The following is a 20,385-nucleotide window of genomic DNA, read 5'->3' as shown; positions in this document are numbered from 1 at the left end:
TTGAACTGTCTTCCACAAGTGGCAATTGATGCTAGGTCAACTGTTAAATTTAAAACTGTGATCGATTGAGATTTTTTTAAATCCAAAGATGTCAAGGGATATGGGGAACAGAGTTACCCATACAGAGTTACCCATACAGAGTTACCCATACAGAGTTACCCATACAGAGCAGACACAATCCCACTGAACGGCAGAACAGGTTCAAGGGGTTAAATGGCCTTCTCCAGTTCCTAACTTCCTACAACATATCACAATGTTGTTTTAGTCATTTTTGTGAAGGCTAGTCTCCTTGCCTTGCCTCGTGCCCCTATATTAGGGCAGCACAGTGGTCAGCACTGCTGCCTCACAGTGCCAGGGAGCTGGGTTTGATTCCAGCCTCGGTCACTGTCTGTGCAAAGCCTGCACGTTCTCCCCGTGTCTGCGTGGGTTTCCTCCGGGTGCTCCAGTTTCCTCCAACAATCCAAAAATGTGGAGGTTAGTGGATTGGCTAAATTGTCCCTTGGTGTCCCAACATGTGTAGATTAGGGGAATTAGCAGGATAAATGTGTGCGGTTACAGGGATGGGACAGGGAATGGGCCTGGGTAGGATGCCCTGTCAGAGGGTCAGTACAGGCTCAATGGGCCGAATGGCCTCATGCTCTGTGGGGATTCTAAGCTAAATCTGTTCCTCCCTCCAATGGAGAGAGATGGCTTTGTGAACAATGGCTAATAACTGGTCATTTTCATTTAGAAAACAGCTTCTATAAATGTTAAATTATAACGGAACACATGTTTATTTATCACTTGGAGATAATGACAGACTTTAGTTTTCTGACCTCGACAGCATCAGATTCCAAAATTCATTCATTCTTGAATCAGGTTCCTTTTTAATCTAACTGATGTAGAATGTTAGTGCTGACATAAGTTAGAGTATTCGGAAATGTAGATATGGCTAGGGGACATGATTGGGTCTCGGTCAGAATTGGACATTTCCGCTACAGTTTGCAATGTTTTAAGAGTGAACGTCACTATTTTCAGGATCGATCATGGGATGTTGTGGGGCGGGGGGTGGGAAACAGAAATAATCCATTGGTGGGCAGACTCACTTTCTTTTTGTACAATACTGCCAGATGTTTGACGGTGTAAGCCACAGAGGGATGATCAGGTGCCAGGGCTGCACAGCGAATGTCCAGTGCCCTCTCGTACAGCTCCTCCGCTTTCTCATGCTCCTTCTTCTCATTGTGTAGAGCGGCTAGGTTATTCAGGGACTGCGCGCAGTCGGGGTGGTCACAACCAAGAGTCCGTTCCCTCATTTCCAACGAACGTTTAAAGAAGATTTCTGCTGTCCTATATTGAGTTTGTAAAAAAGAAAAAAAATCCTCCGTGAGGTCTGTGCAATTATTTCTGACATATTAACTCGGTACCAGGGTGATAACATGTTTACATTCTCGATTCAAGCATTGCAGTCTTACTCCCGCCGATTTCCTTCATATTTTATTGCCCAGGATGCAGAGTGTTATTTGAAGTTGGAGAAAATGACATACACAACCAATGATGTGTTGTCCTTTCCTCTGCCAAAGCTTTGTGAGAACAATCGCTTGGCAGAATGCACCCCAGCTCACAAACTCTCAAGACCAGACCGGCTGGCATGTGTCGCCAGCATCTCAAAAGCATCGCGTTTCTAAAACAGACGGGAGAAATATTCCACAAAATCACCTTTATTGGGGCAAACGTCAAAGTAAAAGTCTATTCAACAACCACAACTTGTTTTCGTGCAACATCGCAACAGGCTTTAAGGGAACGGTCAGTAAATGAAGTTGGACACGGAGCCAAATAAAGAAGCATTCGGACAGAGTTGGTCACAGAGGTGGATTTCAAGGATGTCTTAAAAAAGAGCAGAGGCGCAGAGAAGTTCAAGGAGGGAATTCCAGAGCTTAGAATCGAAAGACGTGCTGGTTAGGGTGCATTGGCCGTGCTAAGTTCTCCCTCAGTGTACCCGAACAGGTGCCGGAGTGTGGCGACTAGGAGATTTTCACAGTAACTTCATTGTAAGCCTACTTGTGACACTAATAAAAATAAACTTAACCTTTCAAGGCACTGGGAGGCATGAAGATGCAGAAGGTTTGAATTATGTTTACAATAAATTCCAAATGTGGTGCTTTTTGTTCTTGTTACCGATTGATTCATTTTTAAAAGAAAGAATGCGATTGCGCACAGAGGAACAATACTTAGCCCTGCACAGAAAATACTTTCAGTAGACTTCTGGAACAGGAGAGGAAGTTGTGACAACACCGTCCAGGCCTTTTCCTGAGCACTGGTGGGGAGCAGGTGGTCACACACTGCTGTGTTACCTTGGGGAGGCAGTGAGAATCAAAATCTGCATTGTGAAACTGGTGAGGCTTTTCAGCATTGTCCCACTGTCAGATCCAACACCTCGACTCACCATACAGTCACAAAGCACTAACATCGTCACTCAGACAAGCATGATCCACATAGCAGGAGGCATCTATAATTTTAGATGTACATCTATTATTAGCATGCCATTGTGATATGAAGGAACTGAGAAGTGGCTGATCCTTAAAATAACCAGGGATAAAATTATTTGCTGTTATCACTAGGTTATCAACATTGAAATGAACACGAGATGGTTCACTTTACCACATATCTTGATGAATCATCCATGACATCCACTTACTCAATGTTATTCTGAAGATAGTAGAGAACTCCCAGTTCATTCAGTATCCGGGCAGTGTCCGCTGACTCAGTCCCAAGGGTAAGCTCCTCCAACTGCAGAACCCGGCGGCGAAGAACAGCAAAACCATGCTGAAGAGTGAGATGCCAATGAATGTCAAGGTTAATATAACAGACCGGTCACTGTTTAAACATCACCATTATGCAGAAATACCTCAATACACGAGCAATCATCCCTAATCCCCTTTCAAGGGATAAAGATTTATCTCAGCCACTGCTCGCCCAAAACATTGAGTAGACAGAGGTTGGGTGTTCTGTGATCTATACACAAGTTCACCTCCTGACACCTTAAAGCCTCTCTATCCACAGGCTCAGATCAGGAATAGGATAGAAGATTTGCCCCTTGTTATGGCTGCACTATTCAGGCAACACTAAAGCTTGATACCATCAAGGTCAGAGCTACCTGTAACATCAGTGTCCCCGCCAACTAGACCACCTCTAGTGTACCGTGTCAATAGGATATACTATCTGACAAATGTACAACTAGAGTACAGCACCTGCCTTTTATGCAATCTCTCCAACCAACAGCAACGTCATGGGAGCACCTCAATGTTCCCCACCAACTGAACTTGTACACACATCACCATTCTTTAATCATTGCTGGGTCAATATTAAAAATTTCCGATACAGCAGGATTGTAGCGATTTCCCAACACTGGGAGGGGCCTAAATAATTCATAATGATGCACTTCCTGACAAACTGTGTACAGTACTTCTAGTGCCTGTGTGTCAGTCTACTGAGTGAACAGGACCTTGATAAGATTCCATCTTTCTGCAAATCCATTTGTCCGTCCATAATGAATTAACTGAAGGTTCCAAATCCCCATCAGTATTTCTGTTTCAATGGTGATGAAAGCACAGTATCCTTGAGTGGCAGCACGGTTGCACAGTGGTTAGTACTGCTGCCTCACAACGCCAGGGTCCCGGGTTCAATTTCCGGTTTGGATCACTACCGGTGCGGAGTCCGTACGTTCTCCCCGTGTCTGCGTGGGTTTCCTCCCACAATTTGCCCAAGAGTGAAAAATTAATTTCAATTCAGTTCAGATCAGATTGGAGATTTAGATCCTTTTGTAGTATCTTAAATGGAGGATCTGGGTGAAGATTTAATTCTACATGTCAGCAATGTCCTCATCAGCAAGAGAAGCGATCGTGGGGGTTTGGAAAAATAGTGTCTACAACAAATCTTGCAAATAACTGTCTGTTAAATCTTCAGCTTCATGGCTTAACTATAGCTGTATATTGTCCCGGTAGATTAAGCTGCATTCACAATAAAAACAAAAAAACGTTTCTCTCTGAATTTACTATGGGATTTTTGGGCATTTGAGATCATTTTCTTCCCCCTTCATTTTCTCCTTAGAATAAAACTGAAAAACAACGAGAAAAACTATGTATTCCAAGCTCATACTGTAAAAAAGAAATACTATGCCATTGAAATGGCTGTTCTTTAATACAAATATACCTCTGACATTCACAGACAGACAGCACACAATAATAATCGAGTTCTATTGATTATATTATTCATTCCTTACCATGTTTCCCTTTTGCCTGGAAACCTTCTGTCTGATCTTCATGGACCGTTTCCTTAATGGTTCCACTTGCTCATACCTCAAAACACGAAACAGTAAACATAAAATTGAAGGGCAGTAAACCAGTATCACCCTGTCTCTGGGCATTTTAAAGCAAAGCCAATAGTCTAACTTAGACACTTTGGAGTATCCCAATGATTAACACGTGACAGTCTATCTATAAGAGCATATCAACAGGTCGTAAAGATTGTGGGAGCATCAATGAAAGTAGCTGGGAAGAGATTGAAATAGTATGACCATCTGTTATGAGGAGTCAGAGAGTGAGAGAGAGAGGGTAAGTGTGGTAATAAAAAATACTGCGGATTGTGGAAATCATAGAATTGCCACAGTGCAGAAGGAGGCCATAGAGTTATAAAGATTTACAGCATGGAAACAGGCCCTTCAGCCCAACTTGTCCATCATTTTTATTAACCACTAAGCTAGTCCCAATTGCCCGCATTTGGCCCATATTCCTCTATACCCATCTAACTATCTAAATGCTTTTTAAAAGACAAAATTGTACCCGCCTCTACTACTACCTCTGGCAGCTTGTTCCAGACACTCACCACCCTCTGAGCAAAGAAATTGCCCCTGTGGACTCTTTTGTATCTCTCCTCTCTCACCTTAAACCTATGCCTTCTAGTTTTAGACTCCCCTACCTTTGGGAAAAGATGTTGACTATCTAGCTGATATATGCCCCTCATTATTTTATAAACCTCTATAAGGTCACCCCTAAGCCTCCTACGCTCCACGGAAAATAGTCCCAGTCTATCCAGCCTCTCCTTATAAGTCAAACCATCAAATCCCAGTAGCATCCTAGTAAATCATTTCTGCACTCTTTCTAGTTTAATAGTATCCTTTCTATAATAGGGTAACCAGAACTGTACAGTATTCCAAGTGCGACCTTACTAAGGTCTTGTACAACTTCAACAAGACGTCCCAACTCCTGTATTCAATAGTCTGGTCAGTGAAACCAAGCATGCCGAATGCCTTCTTCACCACCCTGTCCACCTGTGACTCCACTTTCAAGGAGCTATGAACCTGTACCCCTAGATCTCTTTGTTCTATAACTCTCCCTAACAAGTTTGGGTCTGATTCCCAGCTTGGAGTTTGCACATTCTCCCAGTGTCTGCGTGGGTTTCCTCCGGGTGCTCCGGTTTCTTCCCACAGTCCGAAAGACGTGCTGGTCAGGTGCATTGGCCATGCTAAATTCTCCCTCAGGTGTACCCGAACAGGTGCCGGAGTGTGGCGACTGGGGGATTTTCACAGTAACTTCATTGCGGTGTTAATGTAAGCCCTACTTGTGACTGATAAATAAACTTAAACTATAATGCAGTGCAACATGTATGGAGAAGAAGTTAGCGTTTGATTTTAAGAACAGGCATTGCTACAAAAAAAAATATTCTGGAAAGATAGTTCAGCCTTTGAACTTCCTAGAAGCAAAATACAATTGCCAACGACTTGTGGTAACATCCGCTAATTTAAAATGAATGTAAAAGGTACCATACAGTGCCAAACTTACATCAAGAACTTACTTATTTTGTTTTTGATAAAGCATTGCTAGAGCGTCCAGCTCCTGGGCGACCCTGGGATGCACTGAGCCGTGGGCATTCTCACTGATTTCCAGTGCCTGCTTGTACAGCTGCTCTGCATTGCCAAACTTCTTCCACTGCACGTACACACCAGCCAGCTGGTGCAAGGACTGAGCCACACTGGGGTGATCTGGATCCAATGCACTCTCTCGGATCTCCAGAGAACGCTGCAAGGGTGCGACAGCCTATACACGGAGAAAGTTGCAAACAGTTAAAACATGTTGCTTGCGACCCAACCATACTAATAGCCCAGGTCAAGAGATGTTAACATTTGCCCGGTCTGATTTATCGTACAGTGGGTGGCCCTAGTTACAGCTGGACAGTTAGGATTATAGGCTGTCTTTTGACATTGCAGCTTCATTGCATTGTTAATGTAAGCCTACTTGTGGCACTAATAAGTAAACTTTGAAAACATTAGAATGAATATTTTATTGGATAGCATCAAATTTAACAGGAGAAAGTCCAACAAACCTGATAATCGAGATGCTGCTGTAATGTAACATTGATAATTATCAGCATTGATAATTACAGCACCAGTGATGTAATGTAAAAGTTCCAAAGTGTCGACAGAGACAAAGTGGACTCTTAGTGAGGGGAGGCAAGGAGGAGACTTCTAGATAACTGGATAAATGGAGTGGATCGAGGTCAGCGAGGAAAGGGCCGATATAGAAAGGGATTTTACTGTGGGATATAACGCGGACATGTAGAGTTTTGTACACTGGTGTAGGGTGCAACTCAGCAGCTTGTAAGTAATTTGTGGGAGCAGTCTGTAGGCGGTGATGGTGTGGGTAAAATTTCGAGACGCAGTGAACAGAAGGTCAGAGCAACAGGCGAGCAAATGGTAGAGGTGAAATAGACAGTTTTGGATGTGCAGTTTAAAGCTCAGGTTAGGGTCAAACCGAGGGTGGACACAGTAATCTGGATCAAAGTGATTGAGGAGCAGGGTAGGAGAATGGAACCGCATGATTGAGGTGGTGACAAGGATATGTCTACAGGTAGGGGTTTCGGGCAGGGAAGACACTCCCCAAATGCCTGCCTGTGTCAACCTGTCCGCAGCTTTACAATAGAAAGGACAAAGCCCAGGCCGGCGCTCCCAGCCTTACCCCTGTTGAAAGTTAGCCGGCTCAGGCTTCGGGTGGGAAGCTGGGGTGGGGGTGGAACACGGCACCTTTCCTTCCCCACCCCCCCCTCACCCACAGAGGTCTCCCCACCGAGACCCCACCCCCTCTGATCTCATTTCCCCTCCGCAGTGCAAGACTCCTGCCATTACCTCATCCAGATCTTAGAAACTGGGGATGTTTGCGGTCCCAGTACTGACCACCGCTGCTCTCTGGAGGCTGCTGGGGCTACAGGCTAACCAAACTGACCGGCAGCCGTCTGAGGCATGGCTCCCTCTTGAATGAGGGAGTTAAATGACTGTAGGGCAGCCGATATCAGTGGGGATGCCTTCCCGGCTAGCTATTGAACTGGGGTGGGAAAGGAGACACCTACCCAGTGAATGGCTCTCCAAAAGTTGAATCAGGTTATTGAATAAATTATACCATCTCTAATTCAAATCATTCTGTCCTCTTGTTGTCCATGACAACCAGACATGACAAAACAGCAAACTATAGAGTCATAGAGGTTTACAGCATGGAAACAGGCCCTTCGGCCCAACTTGTCCATGCCACCCCTTTTTTTTAAAACCCCCAAGCTAATCCCAATTGCCCGCATTTGGCCCATCAGCAAATAAAAAGTGTGAAATATACAGTTATCGTAGAATCCTACAGTGCAGGAGGAGGCCATTCAGCCCATCAATCCTACACAGACAATAATCCCACCCTGGTTCTCTCCCCATAACCCCATGTACTTACCCTGCTAGTCTACAGTGGTTCAAATCTAATTGGAGGCCTGCATAGAGTATGGCTCCTCTATTGGCGTTACCTAGAGTTGGCAGAGGGCTGATTAAGCAAACTATTTGGATTAACCTGTGCTTTAGTTTAAAATATTACAGCTGGATAACTTAGAATTGGTGGGAAGCATAATAAGCTCTTGAGGCTACATTTGAGTTTCTGCCCTCTCACCTGGATAGGACACATTATAAATACCTGGCTCAGTAGACCCAAGTCCTTCAAAAAGCGCCCCAACGTTTCATAGAGATCTGCCAACCGCGTGATCATATCCTCTCCTTCACAGCTTTTCTCATACCGCTTCAAAGACTCAAAGTAAGCGGCAGCCATCGAACTTTTGTCCATTCCGACATATTGCCAGTAATAAAGCAACTCTGCAAAATGGCCCCTGAAATAAAACACACAAACATCACTGAAATGATGAACAAGACAACTGCCCCAAACCAACAGGAATTACAGAAAGATGAAAATAGTTGCTACTTATTAGCATATAAGCGGTTATAAAGAAAATTACATACTACTGCCCTAGAATTGTCACAAACGTCTGAGAAATGTATTTAAAATCAATTCAGAGTGCAGTGTTGTCCATTATTTGAGCCACTAACCAGACATGACAAAACGGCAAACTATTTCTCATCAGCAAATAAAAAGTATGAAAGGTACGCGGATATCATTGAATCCCTACAGTGCAAGAGGAGGCCATTCAGCCCATCGAGCCTGCACCGACAACAATCCCACCCAGGCCCTCTCCCACGTATTTACCCCACTAGCTCCCCTGACACTATGGGGCAATTTACCATGGCCAATCCACATAATCTACACATCTTTGGACGGTGGGAGGAAACTAGAACACCCAGAGGAAACCCACGCAGACACGGGGAGAATGTGCAAACTCCACACAATTACCCAAGGCTGGAATTGAACCCGGGTCCCTAGCGCTGAGAGGTAGCATTGCTAACCACTGTGCCACCGTGCCGCCCTTGTGCGGGTTAGGTTGGTTAGCCATGTTAAATTGCCCCTTAGTGTCAGGGGGATTAGCAGGATTAATACATGGGATTACGGAGTTAGGGTGGGATTCTTGTCGGTGCAGGCTCGTTGGGCCGAATGGCTTCCTCCTGCACTGTAGGGATTCTATGATCCATCAAGACTTGATATTGCAACCTTGGTCTTAAAGGAGATGCCCGGAACAAGGTTCAAGCTGTTTTGAAAAAAGGGGCAAAGACAGAGTAGTCCAGTTTCCTACCTCTTGTACAGGTTCTGAGAGACAAAGAGGTTCAGGAGGCAGTTGTGCAGCTTCTGTTTGTCTCCTTGTTGCTGGAAGAGCCAGGGAAGTTCATCAGCACCACGCCACGTTACTCTGCCCTGACTGAAAAAGCACAGGTAAATCATGAATGACATGAGCCAGTCAATCACAAAGAATAACACAGATTCTAAACAACTGTCAAATGGAAACAAGCAATTAAATATTTTAGCAATCCATTCAGCTACAATCTATTAACTACAAGATACTAGGGATGGGCAATAAATACTGGCCAGCCAGCAACACCCATGTCCCACGAATGAATTTTAAAAATTGATATTATAGTTAGTTATATATATTTATCACAATAATAGCAGTTTCGTATACGGGGGTTTATATCTGTGGTTCTATGTGGCAGGGTTACAATCACACTGTATATTTGGGACATTGGCATATTCGGCTAAGCCTAGTGTTTCTCTACAAGGAACAAAAAGAGAGCGAGTGACTACATCTGGCAGCATCTGGTTACAAGGAACATTCATTCAGGAAGTGAACCAAATTATCCACCCATCCACTCTTTCAGTGGGACCACATGACAGAAGAAAGGGATTTTTTAAAAGTAAGTTCTGAGCTGAATCACGAGATGTATTATTGAATTAGAGGAGGCGATGGACTAGTGGTATTATCGCTAAGCTATTAATCTAGAAAGTAGCTAATGTTCTGGAGACCCGGGTTCGAATCCCACCACGGCAGATGGTGGAATTTAAGTTCAATAAAAATATCTGGAATTAAGAATCTACTGACAACCATGAAACCATTGTCAATTGTCAGAGAAACCCACCTGGTTCACTAATGTCCTCGAGGGAAAGAAATCTGCCGTCTTTACCCTGGTCTGGCCTACATGTGGTTCCAGAGCCACAGCAATCTGGTCGAGTCTCAACTGCCCTCTGAAATGGCCTAGCCAAGGGCAACTAGGGATGGGTAATAAGTGCTGGCCAGCCAGTGACACTCATGTCCCACAAATGAATAAACAAAAATGCACCTGTAGGACTAATAAATACCTCATTTGTTGTGAAAAATATCGCACAAGCTTTTCTCTGTACAGAGTGATGGTATCCTTTTCATCTTTCTCCATATACTGCAATCTCACTGCTTCCCAAGCCTTGAAATAAATCAGATGATCATAAACATTAAACACAAAGTATAATATAAATATTATCCACAATGTATTACAGTGACATGGAATGCATAACACTCAAACATAGGGAAAAGCCATTCTGTCATCAGCATTGACTCAGTGATAGCACTCGCACTTCCGAGTCGGGTCATGGGTTCACACCCTCAAGCACGTAATCTCAGTTGACAATCTAGCAGCGCACTGAGGGAGTGCTGCACTGTTGGAGGTTCCATCTTTTGCATTGAATTTAGATTCTGTGAACCTTTGCAGGTGTAACTATTCACAGAACATTTGAGGGGAGGGGGTGTGGACTACCTAATGCTGTGGCCGACATATGTCCCTTAAAAAACATCACTAAATAAAAATTATTTAATTGTCATTTATCTCATTGTATGTTTGTGGGATCTTGCTGTGCACAAATTGGCTCTTTTTGTTATGTTACAGCAATAACTTTGTTGGCCTGTGCGCCAATTTGGGAGATTCTAAGTGTGTGAACAGCTCCAGATAAATTCAAATAGCGATCCAAGTACTGATGACTGGTGGTGTTTACTGTAAGGCAGCTGTTTATTTCCCAGTTAATCAGCTGTTATCAAATCTGTTGTAAGATACGAGAGCGTCCAGAAGCCAACTAGCTGGTTTTCTGAACTTGGTGTTTTCCTATTGAAGAAGTGTCTATTTAATGTTGTACAAACTGGTGTAGCTAAGTCTTTGCATGCCTCAATCACACAATCCCTTCAGTACAGACGGAGGCCATTCAGCCCAGCGAGCCTGCACTGACAACAATCCCAGGCCCTCTCCCCCACGTATTTACCCTACTAGTACCCCTGATACTAAAGTGGCAATGTAGCATGGCCAATCAACCTAACCCGCACATCTCTGGACTGTGGGAGGAAACCGGAGGAAGCCCACGCAGACACAGGGAGAACATGCAGACTCTGCGCAGACAGTCATCCTAGGCTGGAATGGAACCCGAGTCCCTGGCGCTGTAAGGCAGCCGTGCTAACCACTGTGCCACCGTGCTGCCCCGGGTCCCTGGCGCTGTGAGGCAGCCGTGCTAACCACTGTACCACCATGCTGCCCCGGGTCCCTGGCGCTGTGAGGCAGCCGTGCTAACCACTGTGCCACCGTGCTGCCCCGGGTCCCTGACGCTGTGAGGCAGCCGTGCTAACCACTGTGCCACCATGCTGCCCCGGGTCCCTGGCGCTGTGAGGCAGCCGTGCTAACCACTGTGCCACCGTGCTGCCCTGAGTCCCTGGCGCTGTGAGGCAGCCGTGCTAACCACTGTGCCACCGTGCTGCCCCGGGTCCCTGGCGCTGTGAGGCAGCCGTGCTAACCACTGTGCCACCATGCTGCCCCGGGTCCCTGGCGCTGTGAGGCAGCCGTGCTAACCACTGTGCCACCATGCTGCCCTCGAGGAAAAGGTAAATTAAAGCAACTTGAAAATGAGTAATCCTACCTGAAGATGCTGAAACTTCAGCAGCCCACAGCTGTATGTTATCACACACGTGCACTGCAAGTTATAAAGAAGAGAGGCTAACAGAGGCCAAGAAAGCGCTGGGCAAATCTCCAACAGTTCGCCTTCACTCACGCCATTGTGACTGACGCGGACTAAACAGAGAATCTGAAAAGGGATTAAGAGATAGATATTAGAAAATACATACACATACTAATTTATAACACAAGAAGCTTTTAAAATAATCTTGTTTAGTAATATCCATCTGGATATAATATAATCCATCTGGATATCATATAATATAATATAATTTAAAATACAACAGTAATTTATTAAAAACTTAAACATGTACTTCAACGAATCAAAATTTGTTTTTAACCCATGCAACTTCCTCACGCGAACAATCACATGGCTTTCTCTAAACAAAATAAATAATAATATACATAATCATTTTAAATAATCTAACATTTGACAGGGTTGCAGTTGAGTTAAGGGATATAAAATACCAGATTCACACTTCTTTCCAAATTAATTATATTTGTTCTCTTTTTAAGAAATCCAGGTTTAGTTTCCTAAATTGCAGGCTTGGCGTCCTAAATCAGACCAGCGGATCTGCCTGATTTTGAGGTGGATAGGATTAAAATCCAAATCCATTACCAGGAGTAAAATAAGTCAACCATTTATGAGATTTGTTATTAATAATGGTCTATTTGCACATCTCGAGAAGCTAAATTGTAACTTTAAAATGGCAGAAGCGCTAATAGTCCGCGGAGAACAGCCAAACCTGATGTAATGGTTCTGTGAAAACAAAAACCAACATTGCAAATTCAGCGACAAGGCAAGTGTGCTCAGATTAGGGTGGCACAAGGTATTTCAGAGCCAATCCTTTGTACCCTGGGAAGTTTCCGGCTACATTGCATAGCAAGTGGCTCCAAGACACAAACCAATTCCTGGGGATAATTCATCCTTTTACGTTGATGGTCACAATGTGCTTTTGGGATGCAAATCGTGACAGCAGACGGTCACCACATTGTATCTGAAGAAACTGTCTGACAAAGTTTAACTGAAGTGTTCCACATGGTGGATCTCAGATACATCTCCATTGATTGCCTGCCTGCCATTACTTTACACACTGCAGCCATTAACATTCCAAAGTGTGGGAAAGGAGAACCACACAACTATTAAAATACACGCAGCCGGTTAATAACATATTATGGTTCTCCATAAATTCAAGAAAATAAATTACTATTTTAACCTGATAATCAATTTGTTTCAGCTACATATTTCAATGCGTGGCTTATATTTTAATTTATTACCAGGTAACCTTGCTTTTTCCTTGTGTAACTAGATTCTCTTCAGCTTGCAGCAATCTAACTTTACATCTGTTATATTCTCCGAATTAAAACATGCTATCTATTGCTAAAAATCCCTGTATATTTTCTCACCTCTTTCATCAGCTGTCTGTCCCCGTCGGTCGGTAGAGATCGGTGAACAGATTGGAGCACCAACCTATACAAGGACACCGTATCTTGACACTGAAAACATTGCTGCAGAATATCATCGATATCTCCCAGGCCTTTGACACTGAACAAAGACAAGCACAGTTAAAGTTCAGTATCAGTACTATTTCAGCATTTAAATCTGTTGAGCTTTTCATGAACTGGAAATAAAATAAGTAGTCAGAGTTAGTTAGGTAATCAGGTGATCGGGGGTAGTTAGGTACTGGTTGGGCCTGATCAGGAGGTGGAGGTAGTCGGATAGGTCTGGGGTTGTCGTGGGTGTTCAGGCCAGGTCAGGAGTGGGGAAGTTAGGGGATCAGGGAGGTAGTCAGGGGGTCAGTATGAGTGATTGTTATGAAACTATCCAGATGTCAGGCCAGGTTTAAATCTACCTACTACTACTTCCTGGGTAACTATACTGTTAAGTCCCATGGGACCATCCCAAGTCTCCCCCTCTAATTCGGAGTTGGAGACATTAGCAGAGGGTGCCGAGGAGCAGGAGAACTGACCGTCGGATGTTTAAACTTCCCGGGCAACTTCCACATGGTTCAGCATGTTAGTGCTTCCACAGCATCCCGACGCACATCTCAGGAATACATCTGATCTCCAACGATCCGGAGATCGGAAGATATCCCCCATACCTTAGTGCAGATTCTTCGATCTGATTTTTGAGAAAATTGCACTGGAAGGGATACCAAGTTGCCACTCAAAAGCCCACAAAGTTTCTGTGGGCAGCTATAAGTGTGATGAATAGTGAACACCATTCCTTTGCGGTTGACCAAAAGGACCAGGCTGTAATGTCCGTGCTATGGCACATAGGGCGAGCAAAGCTCATGTCGATGAGTTAGAAAGCATACACGATGAAGATTAAAACTGAAAACCCTGCCCACATTTGCAAACTATTTAAAGTACAGAAACAGGCCAAATGACTCCACAAGCCTCATCTAACCCCACCAGCAAGGCCTTCTACCCCTTCTCTCCTGTGCTTATCTAACTTTCCTTTAAATGCATTTATGTCATTCACCTCAGCTATTCCTTGTGGTGGCATGTTCCATATTCTAACCACTCCCTGGGTAGACAGGTTTCTCCTGAATTATCATTTGGATTCACTCGCCATCTTGCATTTATGCACTAGTGGTGGCACAGTGGTTAGCACTGCTGCCTTACAGCGCCAGGGACCCGGGTTCAATTCCCAGCTTGGGTCACTGTCTGTGTGGAGTCTGCAGGTTCTCCCCGTGTTTGTGTGGGTTCCCTCCAAGTGCTCCGGTTCCCTCCCACAGTCCAAAAGACGTGCTGGTTAGGTGCATTGACCATGCTAAATTCTCCCTCAGTGTTCCCCAACAGGCATCGGAGTGTGGCTACTGGGGGATTTTCACAGTAACGTCATTGCAGTGTTAATGTAAACCTACTTGTGACTCTAATAGATAAACTTTACTTTACTTTTAGTGTTGCTCTCGTCCACAAGTGGAAGCCTCTTCCCTACATCGACCCTATCAAATCCTTCCATAATCTTGAAGAGCCCACCCAACCTGTTGAATCTTGCCCGATAGGTGTAACCTCTCAGTTCTGATATTATTCCAGTGATTCTTTTTTTGCAACCTGCCCCTATATCCTTTTCCTCCATGTTTGTATGTCCCCAGTACTCTAAAGTATTATGCAAGTTTAGATTAACTTCTCAGTTTAGAAATGGTTGCAGTAAAATCTCCCACTCATGCGAGTGCAACACGTGAAAATTCAGAGCACTTTCCAGGACAAACACAAAAAGCCCACAATAGATAAACACACAGATCAGGCCTCTTACCTTGTGATCATCTTGCCCAGAAGTGTAACGTACAGTGCATTGCATGTTGTCGCAGATCTACAATGCTTTTCCAGCTTCTTTTCCTACAATTCATTAACAGCATTCAAACACCACAAGTAAGCAAGCACTTCACTTCCTCACCAATTTTATCTGCTCCTCTCCAACAAGTATGGTCCCTCAGGGGCTACATTAGCCAAGTGCATGTGCAACCCTAGACAACAAATGTCAGCTATTTGAGCAGGGCAGGTGTCCTGTCGCGTCTAACCATACCCTCAGTGCTCCGACAAGCACAGACTGCAGCATTGAGCAGTGCGCACAACACTGCTCTGACTGAAAACAATCAGCTCTGCAAAGACCAGGCATCAAAGCTGGACTTTCCTGCTTCTTATAATCCACATACTGTCTGCACGAACTTGCCGAGCAACTGGAGAATTCCAAGCAAACATTTCTAACAAAAACGTAAAGTTCCAAGCTATTTCCACTTGAAAATGATCCAGTTTAATTAAGCCGTCAGAGCAGCAGTTTGAGGTTAGCAGGGAAACAGTGCGGTTCTTCTGAGTCTGGGTAAGCGTCCAGGCAGAGTGGGGAAAGGAAGGAGTCATTTAGCAATCTATTGGACCAAAGTCTTAGATGTACAAGGATGTGGGAGGTTTAACTGAGCAACGGTGTGTGAATACTGCCACATGTTTCCAAGAGTTAGGCTGTGCAGACAGGCCTACTGTTGTGAAAATTGTGAAGGAAAGGAGGACTTGCATTTATTTAGCACCTTTCACAACCACAGGACGTCCCAAAGCACTTCACAGCCAATGAAGTGATTCTGAAGTGAAGCCACTGTTGGAATGTAGGATGCGTGGCAGCCAATTTGCACACAGCGAGCTCCCACAAACAGCAATGTGACAGTGACCATAATCTGCTCTTAGTGATGCTGAATGAGGGATAAGATTTATCGCCAGGACACCGGAATAAATCCCTTACTCTTTAAAATAGTAATTAGTCTCACAACACCAGGTTAAAATCCAACAGGTTTATTTGGTATCACAAGCTTTCGGAGCACTGCTCCTTCATCAGGGGAGTGACCTTCATCACCTGATGAAGGAGCAGCGCTCCGAAAGCTCATGATACCAAATAAACCTGTTGGACTTTAACTTGCTGTTGTGAGGCTTCTTACTGTGCCCACCCCAGTCCAACGCTCGCACCTCCACATCATGGCTTCAAAATAGTGCCATGGGACCTTCACCTGAGAAGATAGGCAGAAACAAACATGGCAGAAATTGGGTTGCAATGCACTGTCAGATCATATTTAGACTACGGAGTCTGTTCCACCATTAAAAAAAATATACAGATACCAAAAGGTACAAAGAGGGGTAAAAGATTGATCCATTCTGAAGGTGAGCTATGAGGGAAGATTAGGAATGCTCAAGACTCAAAAACAAGGTATTTTTGGGAGGGTGGGGGGAGGGTGGCACATCCTCAAGGTACATAGAATGTGAAGCATTTCTTTACACTTTCTCTATCCTTTTTTCAATCTAATTGTTACCCCATAACAATACGCCTAAGGATTCAAGACCAAATGTAGTCTTCATTGGATTGGATACTGTGGGATAACTGGATCTGATCCCTCAAATGTAATTTATTCCATATTTTAGAGTAACACCTTCTATTGTTATTTTGATATCATTCCCAATATTCATATTACCACAAGAGGGTCACATGTAATAGGAGGCCCCAGCTGCTGCATCCTGCAGCCAATTTTTGCTCCCACTTTCCAGCCAGGTAATGCATCTGGCCAGGCGTTGGGCAGGTCTCTGGGTATACTGTTTAAATGAGACAGTGGCATCAAGGCTGGCAGGACCTCTATATCCCATCTAGGGATGCTGCCCACTATCCCCTTCCCATGCACTCCCCCTCACTCCTTCTGACCACCAGGACCCCACAACCCATAAAGGTTGACATCTACTTACTTTTTGGAAGTTTCCCTAATGAGGAGTCGCCTACTTCTCACTTTCTACACTATCGCTGTGTTCTGAACTGCCCAGTAATGCTACTTTGGTACCAAATTCTCAACAGCACAATCAGAAAGAACTCAGTGGCTCAGATTCAAGTCACAAAATTGATTCCCAGCTGAAAGAACCTTGGTTACTCAGAAAGGCTGAGAAACTTGGCTCAATTTACTTCAGAGCAGCATAGACTTAGAGATGAACTCGAGTTCCAAAGAGTCTTATCAGACTCAACACATTAACTCTGTTTCTCTCTCCACAGATGCTGCCAGACCTGTTGAGTTTTCCAGCGCAGGTTTTTATTTGACATTCCCCTAGTCTCTCTGCTCAAACCTCTCCGTTTTAAATGCTGCTGAGAGAATTCAATTTACTGGGAATGTATTTCCTGATTCTTTTTGAAAGGTAATGTACGCAGGTTTACAAAATGATCAAGTTTTATATTTTACCAGTCATTAATTCTATTTATAATCTGTAAATTCTTCAGTTCATGTAAACAGAAATGTTTGAACAGAGGTCACATTTTATTTTAAGATGTATCATTTCTTAACTTCAGGAGGCAAGGAAAAGCTTCTAGACGCGAAAGCTTGGCTACATTGGGCACTGGAAAACAAACCTGTTCTCGAGTCAGTTTCACATCAGCATTGCAGCATTCCACATTAATCAGTGTCTTGACATCCTTTGGGCTCAGTGGGTCAAGATGCAGTGTTGGCCATAATCTGAAAGAAACAAAATGATTAGGTGGATTAAATTATTCTAGTTCTTCTCTTGATGCACAAGTACCAAATGTCAGACTCTCTCGCCACATTGGGGCGGCACGGTGGCACAGTGGTTAGCACTGCTGCCTCACAGCTCCAGAGACCTGGGTTCGATTCCCGGCAGAGTCTGCACATTCTCCCCGTCTCTGCGTGGGTTTCCTCCGGGTGTTCCGGTTTCCTCCCACAGTCCAAAGATGTGCGGGTTAGGTGCATTGGCCATGCTAAATTGACCCTTAAGTGTCCCGGGGTGCATAGGTTAGAGGGATTAGTCGGATAACTACGTGGGGTTACGGGGATAAGGCCTAGGTGGGATTGTTGTCGGTGCAGACTCAATGAGCTGAATGGTCTCCTTCTGCACTGTAGGGTTTCATACATTCTTTCATTAGCTCATATATTATATACATCAAAGAAAAAGGTAAGTGGCCCAACCAGTCTATGCCAATGTTTATGCTCCAGTTGAGTCCTCACTCATCCTTCCTCCAGCAGGCTCGAAGGACCAAATGGCCTCTTCCTGCTCCTATCTTCTATGTTGCTATGTTTCTATCTCCCCCAATTATATTTTTTTAATCAGATGCTTTCCTAGCCTCCCCTCAAAGGCATTCAAAATATTCACCTCATCCCTGTGGTTGCACGTTTACTCTCTGAGTAAAGAAGCTTCTTCTGAATTCCCTATTGGATTGCCTGGTGACTGTCTCATATTGATAGCCTCCAAGTTTTGCCTTTCAAGTGGAAACATTGGGCGGGATTTTCTGGCCGCGCTCACCCTAGAATCGAAAAAGCCCACCCGAGGTCAATGGAGGTCCGACCACCCACCCTCCCCCAAGCCCCACCCCCCCCCGCCCCCCCTCCTCCCCCATGCCCCCCCCCCCCCCCCTCTCCACCCCCCTCCCCAACGCCCTGCCTACTACAATTCCTGTGGCGGGCGGGACGAGAAAATTCCCCCCATTATCTCTGCCAAAATCTTTCAGAATATTAAACTGTAGATAAAGCCACAAGCGGACAATGATGTGGAGGCTGGCGGGTGGAGAGCATTCGATAGAGAAAAACAGATGGGTGGCAAGTCCAAGTAAGGAGGGAGTTGAAGAAGTTTAATATAGCAAACCGTGATGACAGTGGCTCAACAGGAATTTGATGGTTCTTTGGGAGGGTTAGGAGGTGGATCTGAGAGGGTTAGGAGGTGGATCTGGGAGGACTCCAATGGGAAATGTTGAGATAGATAAACATAAAGTTGACCAACAGCGACGTATTCAAGGAACCTAAAGAAAGTCAAGTTGTAAACATGGCTGTAGTTAGTGTGTGTGCAGGAGTTAATGGAGGGCTTTTCAGGTGGAAGGGTAATGATTCCATTTTTGAAAGAGGTGGAGTGTGTCAAGAGGTTCGGAAAACAGTGACAACATCTGCCAACATACGACCAAGGAGAGGTAGTTAACAAGTGAAAAGTGACAAGTGTTGAAGGAACGGCGGCTTCCACTGGAGAGAAGCTGTGGATTGCCCAGAATGGAAGCTAAGTTGGAAGAATATGGGGCAGGATTAAGGAGAGGAAGCCAAGTTGATAGCCTCGACATTGGGGAAAAAAAGAATTCCATTAAATCTTCACATTTAGTGATAAAACTGAGGATTGAAGTTACAGGATGGAAATTAGTAGTCTGCCATTATTCTTATTAGTTGGGATGACCCATGAGCTATTGGGATTAACTCATTAGTTCACAAAAAATAAGCAGTTAATCAAATACAACATGCAAAAATAAAGACGGTAATGTTTTACATGAGATTCAATTTTAATGAGTATTACAAAGCTAAATTTAAAAAGGAGACACAAACTCTGCAAAACATTCAGTTACTCACCTCCATGCTTGGGGGCAGGTTTCCACATTTACAGAAACAATTACCCTCACATTGACAGGCAACGGATCAATCAGCCATTTCATGTGCCGTTCAGCTTGCTAAAAGTACATAAATGTGACAATGATTTTACAATTGATAAAGCACTGTTTCGCAACGCACCAAATGCTAATCCTTAGCTCAAAGATAGCTGTAAGATCATTCTGGTTAAAAAAAGGTCAATAAAGGTGCATCCCATTTTAAGGCAGGATATGTTCCACACCAAGAAATGTCAAACAGATTAATGCACAAAAATAAATTGTGGGTAACATCCTGAATCAGTTACAGAAACAGAAAATGCTGGACTAACTTAGCAGGTCTGGCAGCATCAGTGGAAAGAGAGAGAAACAGAGTTAACATTTTGAGTCCATATGACTTCTTCAGAGTTGAAGAGGGGAAGCGATGTGATGGATTATATCATTGAAAAGGGTGTGAGGTATAATAGAAGGTCAGGGATTGGTGGGAGGTAAGGAGAGATTGACAAAGACGTCACGGACACAAGACAAAGGGAGTGTTAATGGTAACATTAAGGACTGAAGCAGGTGCTGATAGCAGCATAAAGGTAAGATAGCAGAATGTGTGAATAGCAGAACAAAGGTCAGCATTCGTGAAAGCAAAACTAAAGAACAAGTGACAGATGGCCCTGTGGAGGAGGTAGGACGCACTGCGTTGGGTCAAACAAAGAAAACAAAAAACAAAGGGGTAAAGATGGAGGAGAATGTTCGAAGTTATTGTTTTGAAATAATAACGGACTGAAAAGGTACCACAAAGATTACTGACACACTGTGCACAGAACTATATTCAGCC

The 20,385-nt window shown here is 44.2% G+C and overlaps 1 protein-coding gene across 2 annotated transcripts in view; it reads right to left on the bottom strand.

Annotated features, from left to right (window-relative positions):
- The window catches only part of nphp3 (nephronophthisis 3), a 63,384-nt gene that overhangs the window by 9,167 nt on the left and 33,832 nt on the right, over window positions 1-20,385 (bottom strand). For both annotated transcript variants that reach the window (XM_078199287.1, XM_078199294.1), the window contains 12 exons: window positions 19,543-19,640; window positions 17,556-17,658; window positions 14,946-15,028; window positions 13,091-13,229; window positions 11,649-11,813; window positions 10,077-10,177; window positions 9,019-9,141; window positions 7,974-8,163; window positions 5,830-6,071; window positions 4,259-4,334; window positions 2,675-2,802; window positions 1,086-1,326 (listed from right to left, as the gene is read on the bottom strand). In XM_078199287.1, coding sequence (XP_078055413.1) covers window positions 1,086-1,326; window positions 2,675-2,802; window positions 4,259-4,334; window positions 5,830-6,071; window positions 7,974-8,163; window positions 9,019-9,141; window positions 10,077-10,177; window positions 11,649-11,813; window positions 13,091-13,229; window positions 14,946-15,028; window positions 17,556-17,658; window positions 19,543-19,640 — 1,689 coding nt within the window. The remainder of the gene's footprint in view (window positions 1-1,085; window positions 1,327-2,674; window positions 2,803-4,258; window positions 4,335-5,829; window positions 6,072-7,973; window positions 8,164-9,018; window positions 9,142-10,076; window positions 10,178-11,648; window positions 11,814-13,090; window positions 13,230-14,945; window positions 15,029-17,555; window positions 17,659-19,542; window positions 19,641-20,385) is intronic.

Source organism: Mustelus asterias, chromosome 2 (assembly GCF_964213995.1).
Source record: "Mustelus asterias chromosome 2, sMusAst1.hap1.1, whole genome shotgun sequence".
NCBI lineage: Eukaryota > Metazoa > Chordata > Chondrichthyes > Carcharhiniformes > Triakidae > Mustelus > Mustelus asterias.
The sequence above is the reverse complement of the archived record's forward strand: the minus strand, read 5'-3'. Positions and strand labels throughout refer to the sequence as shown.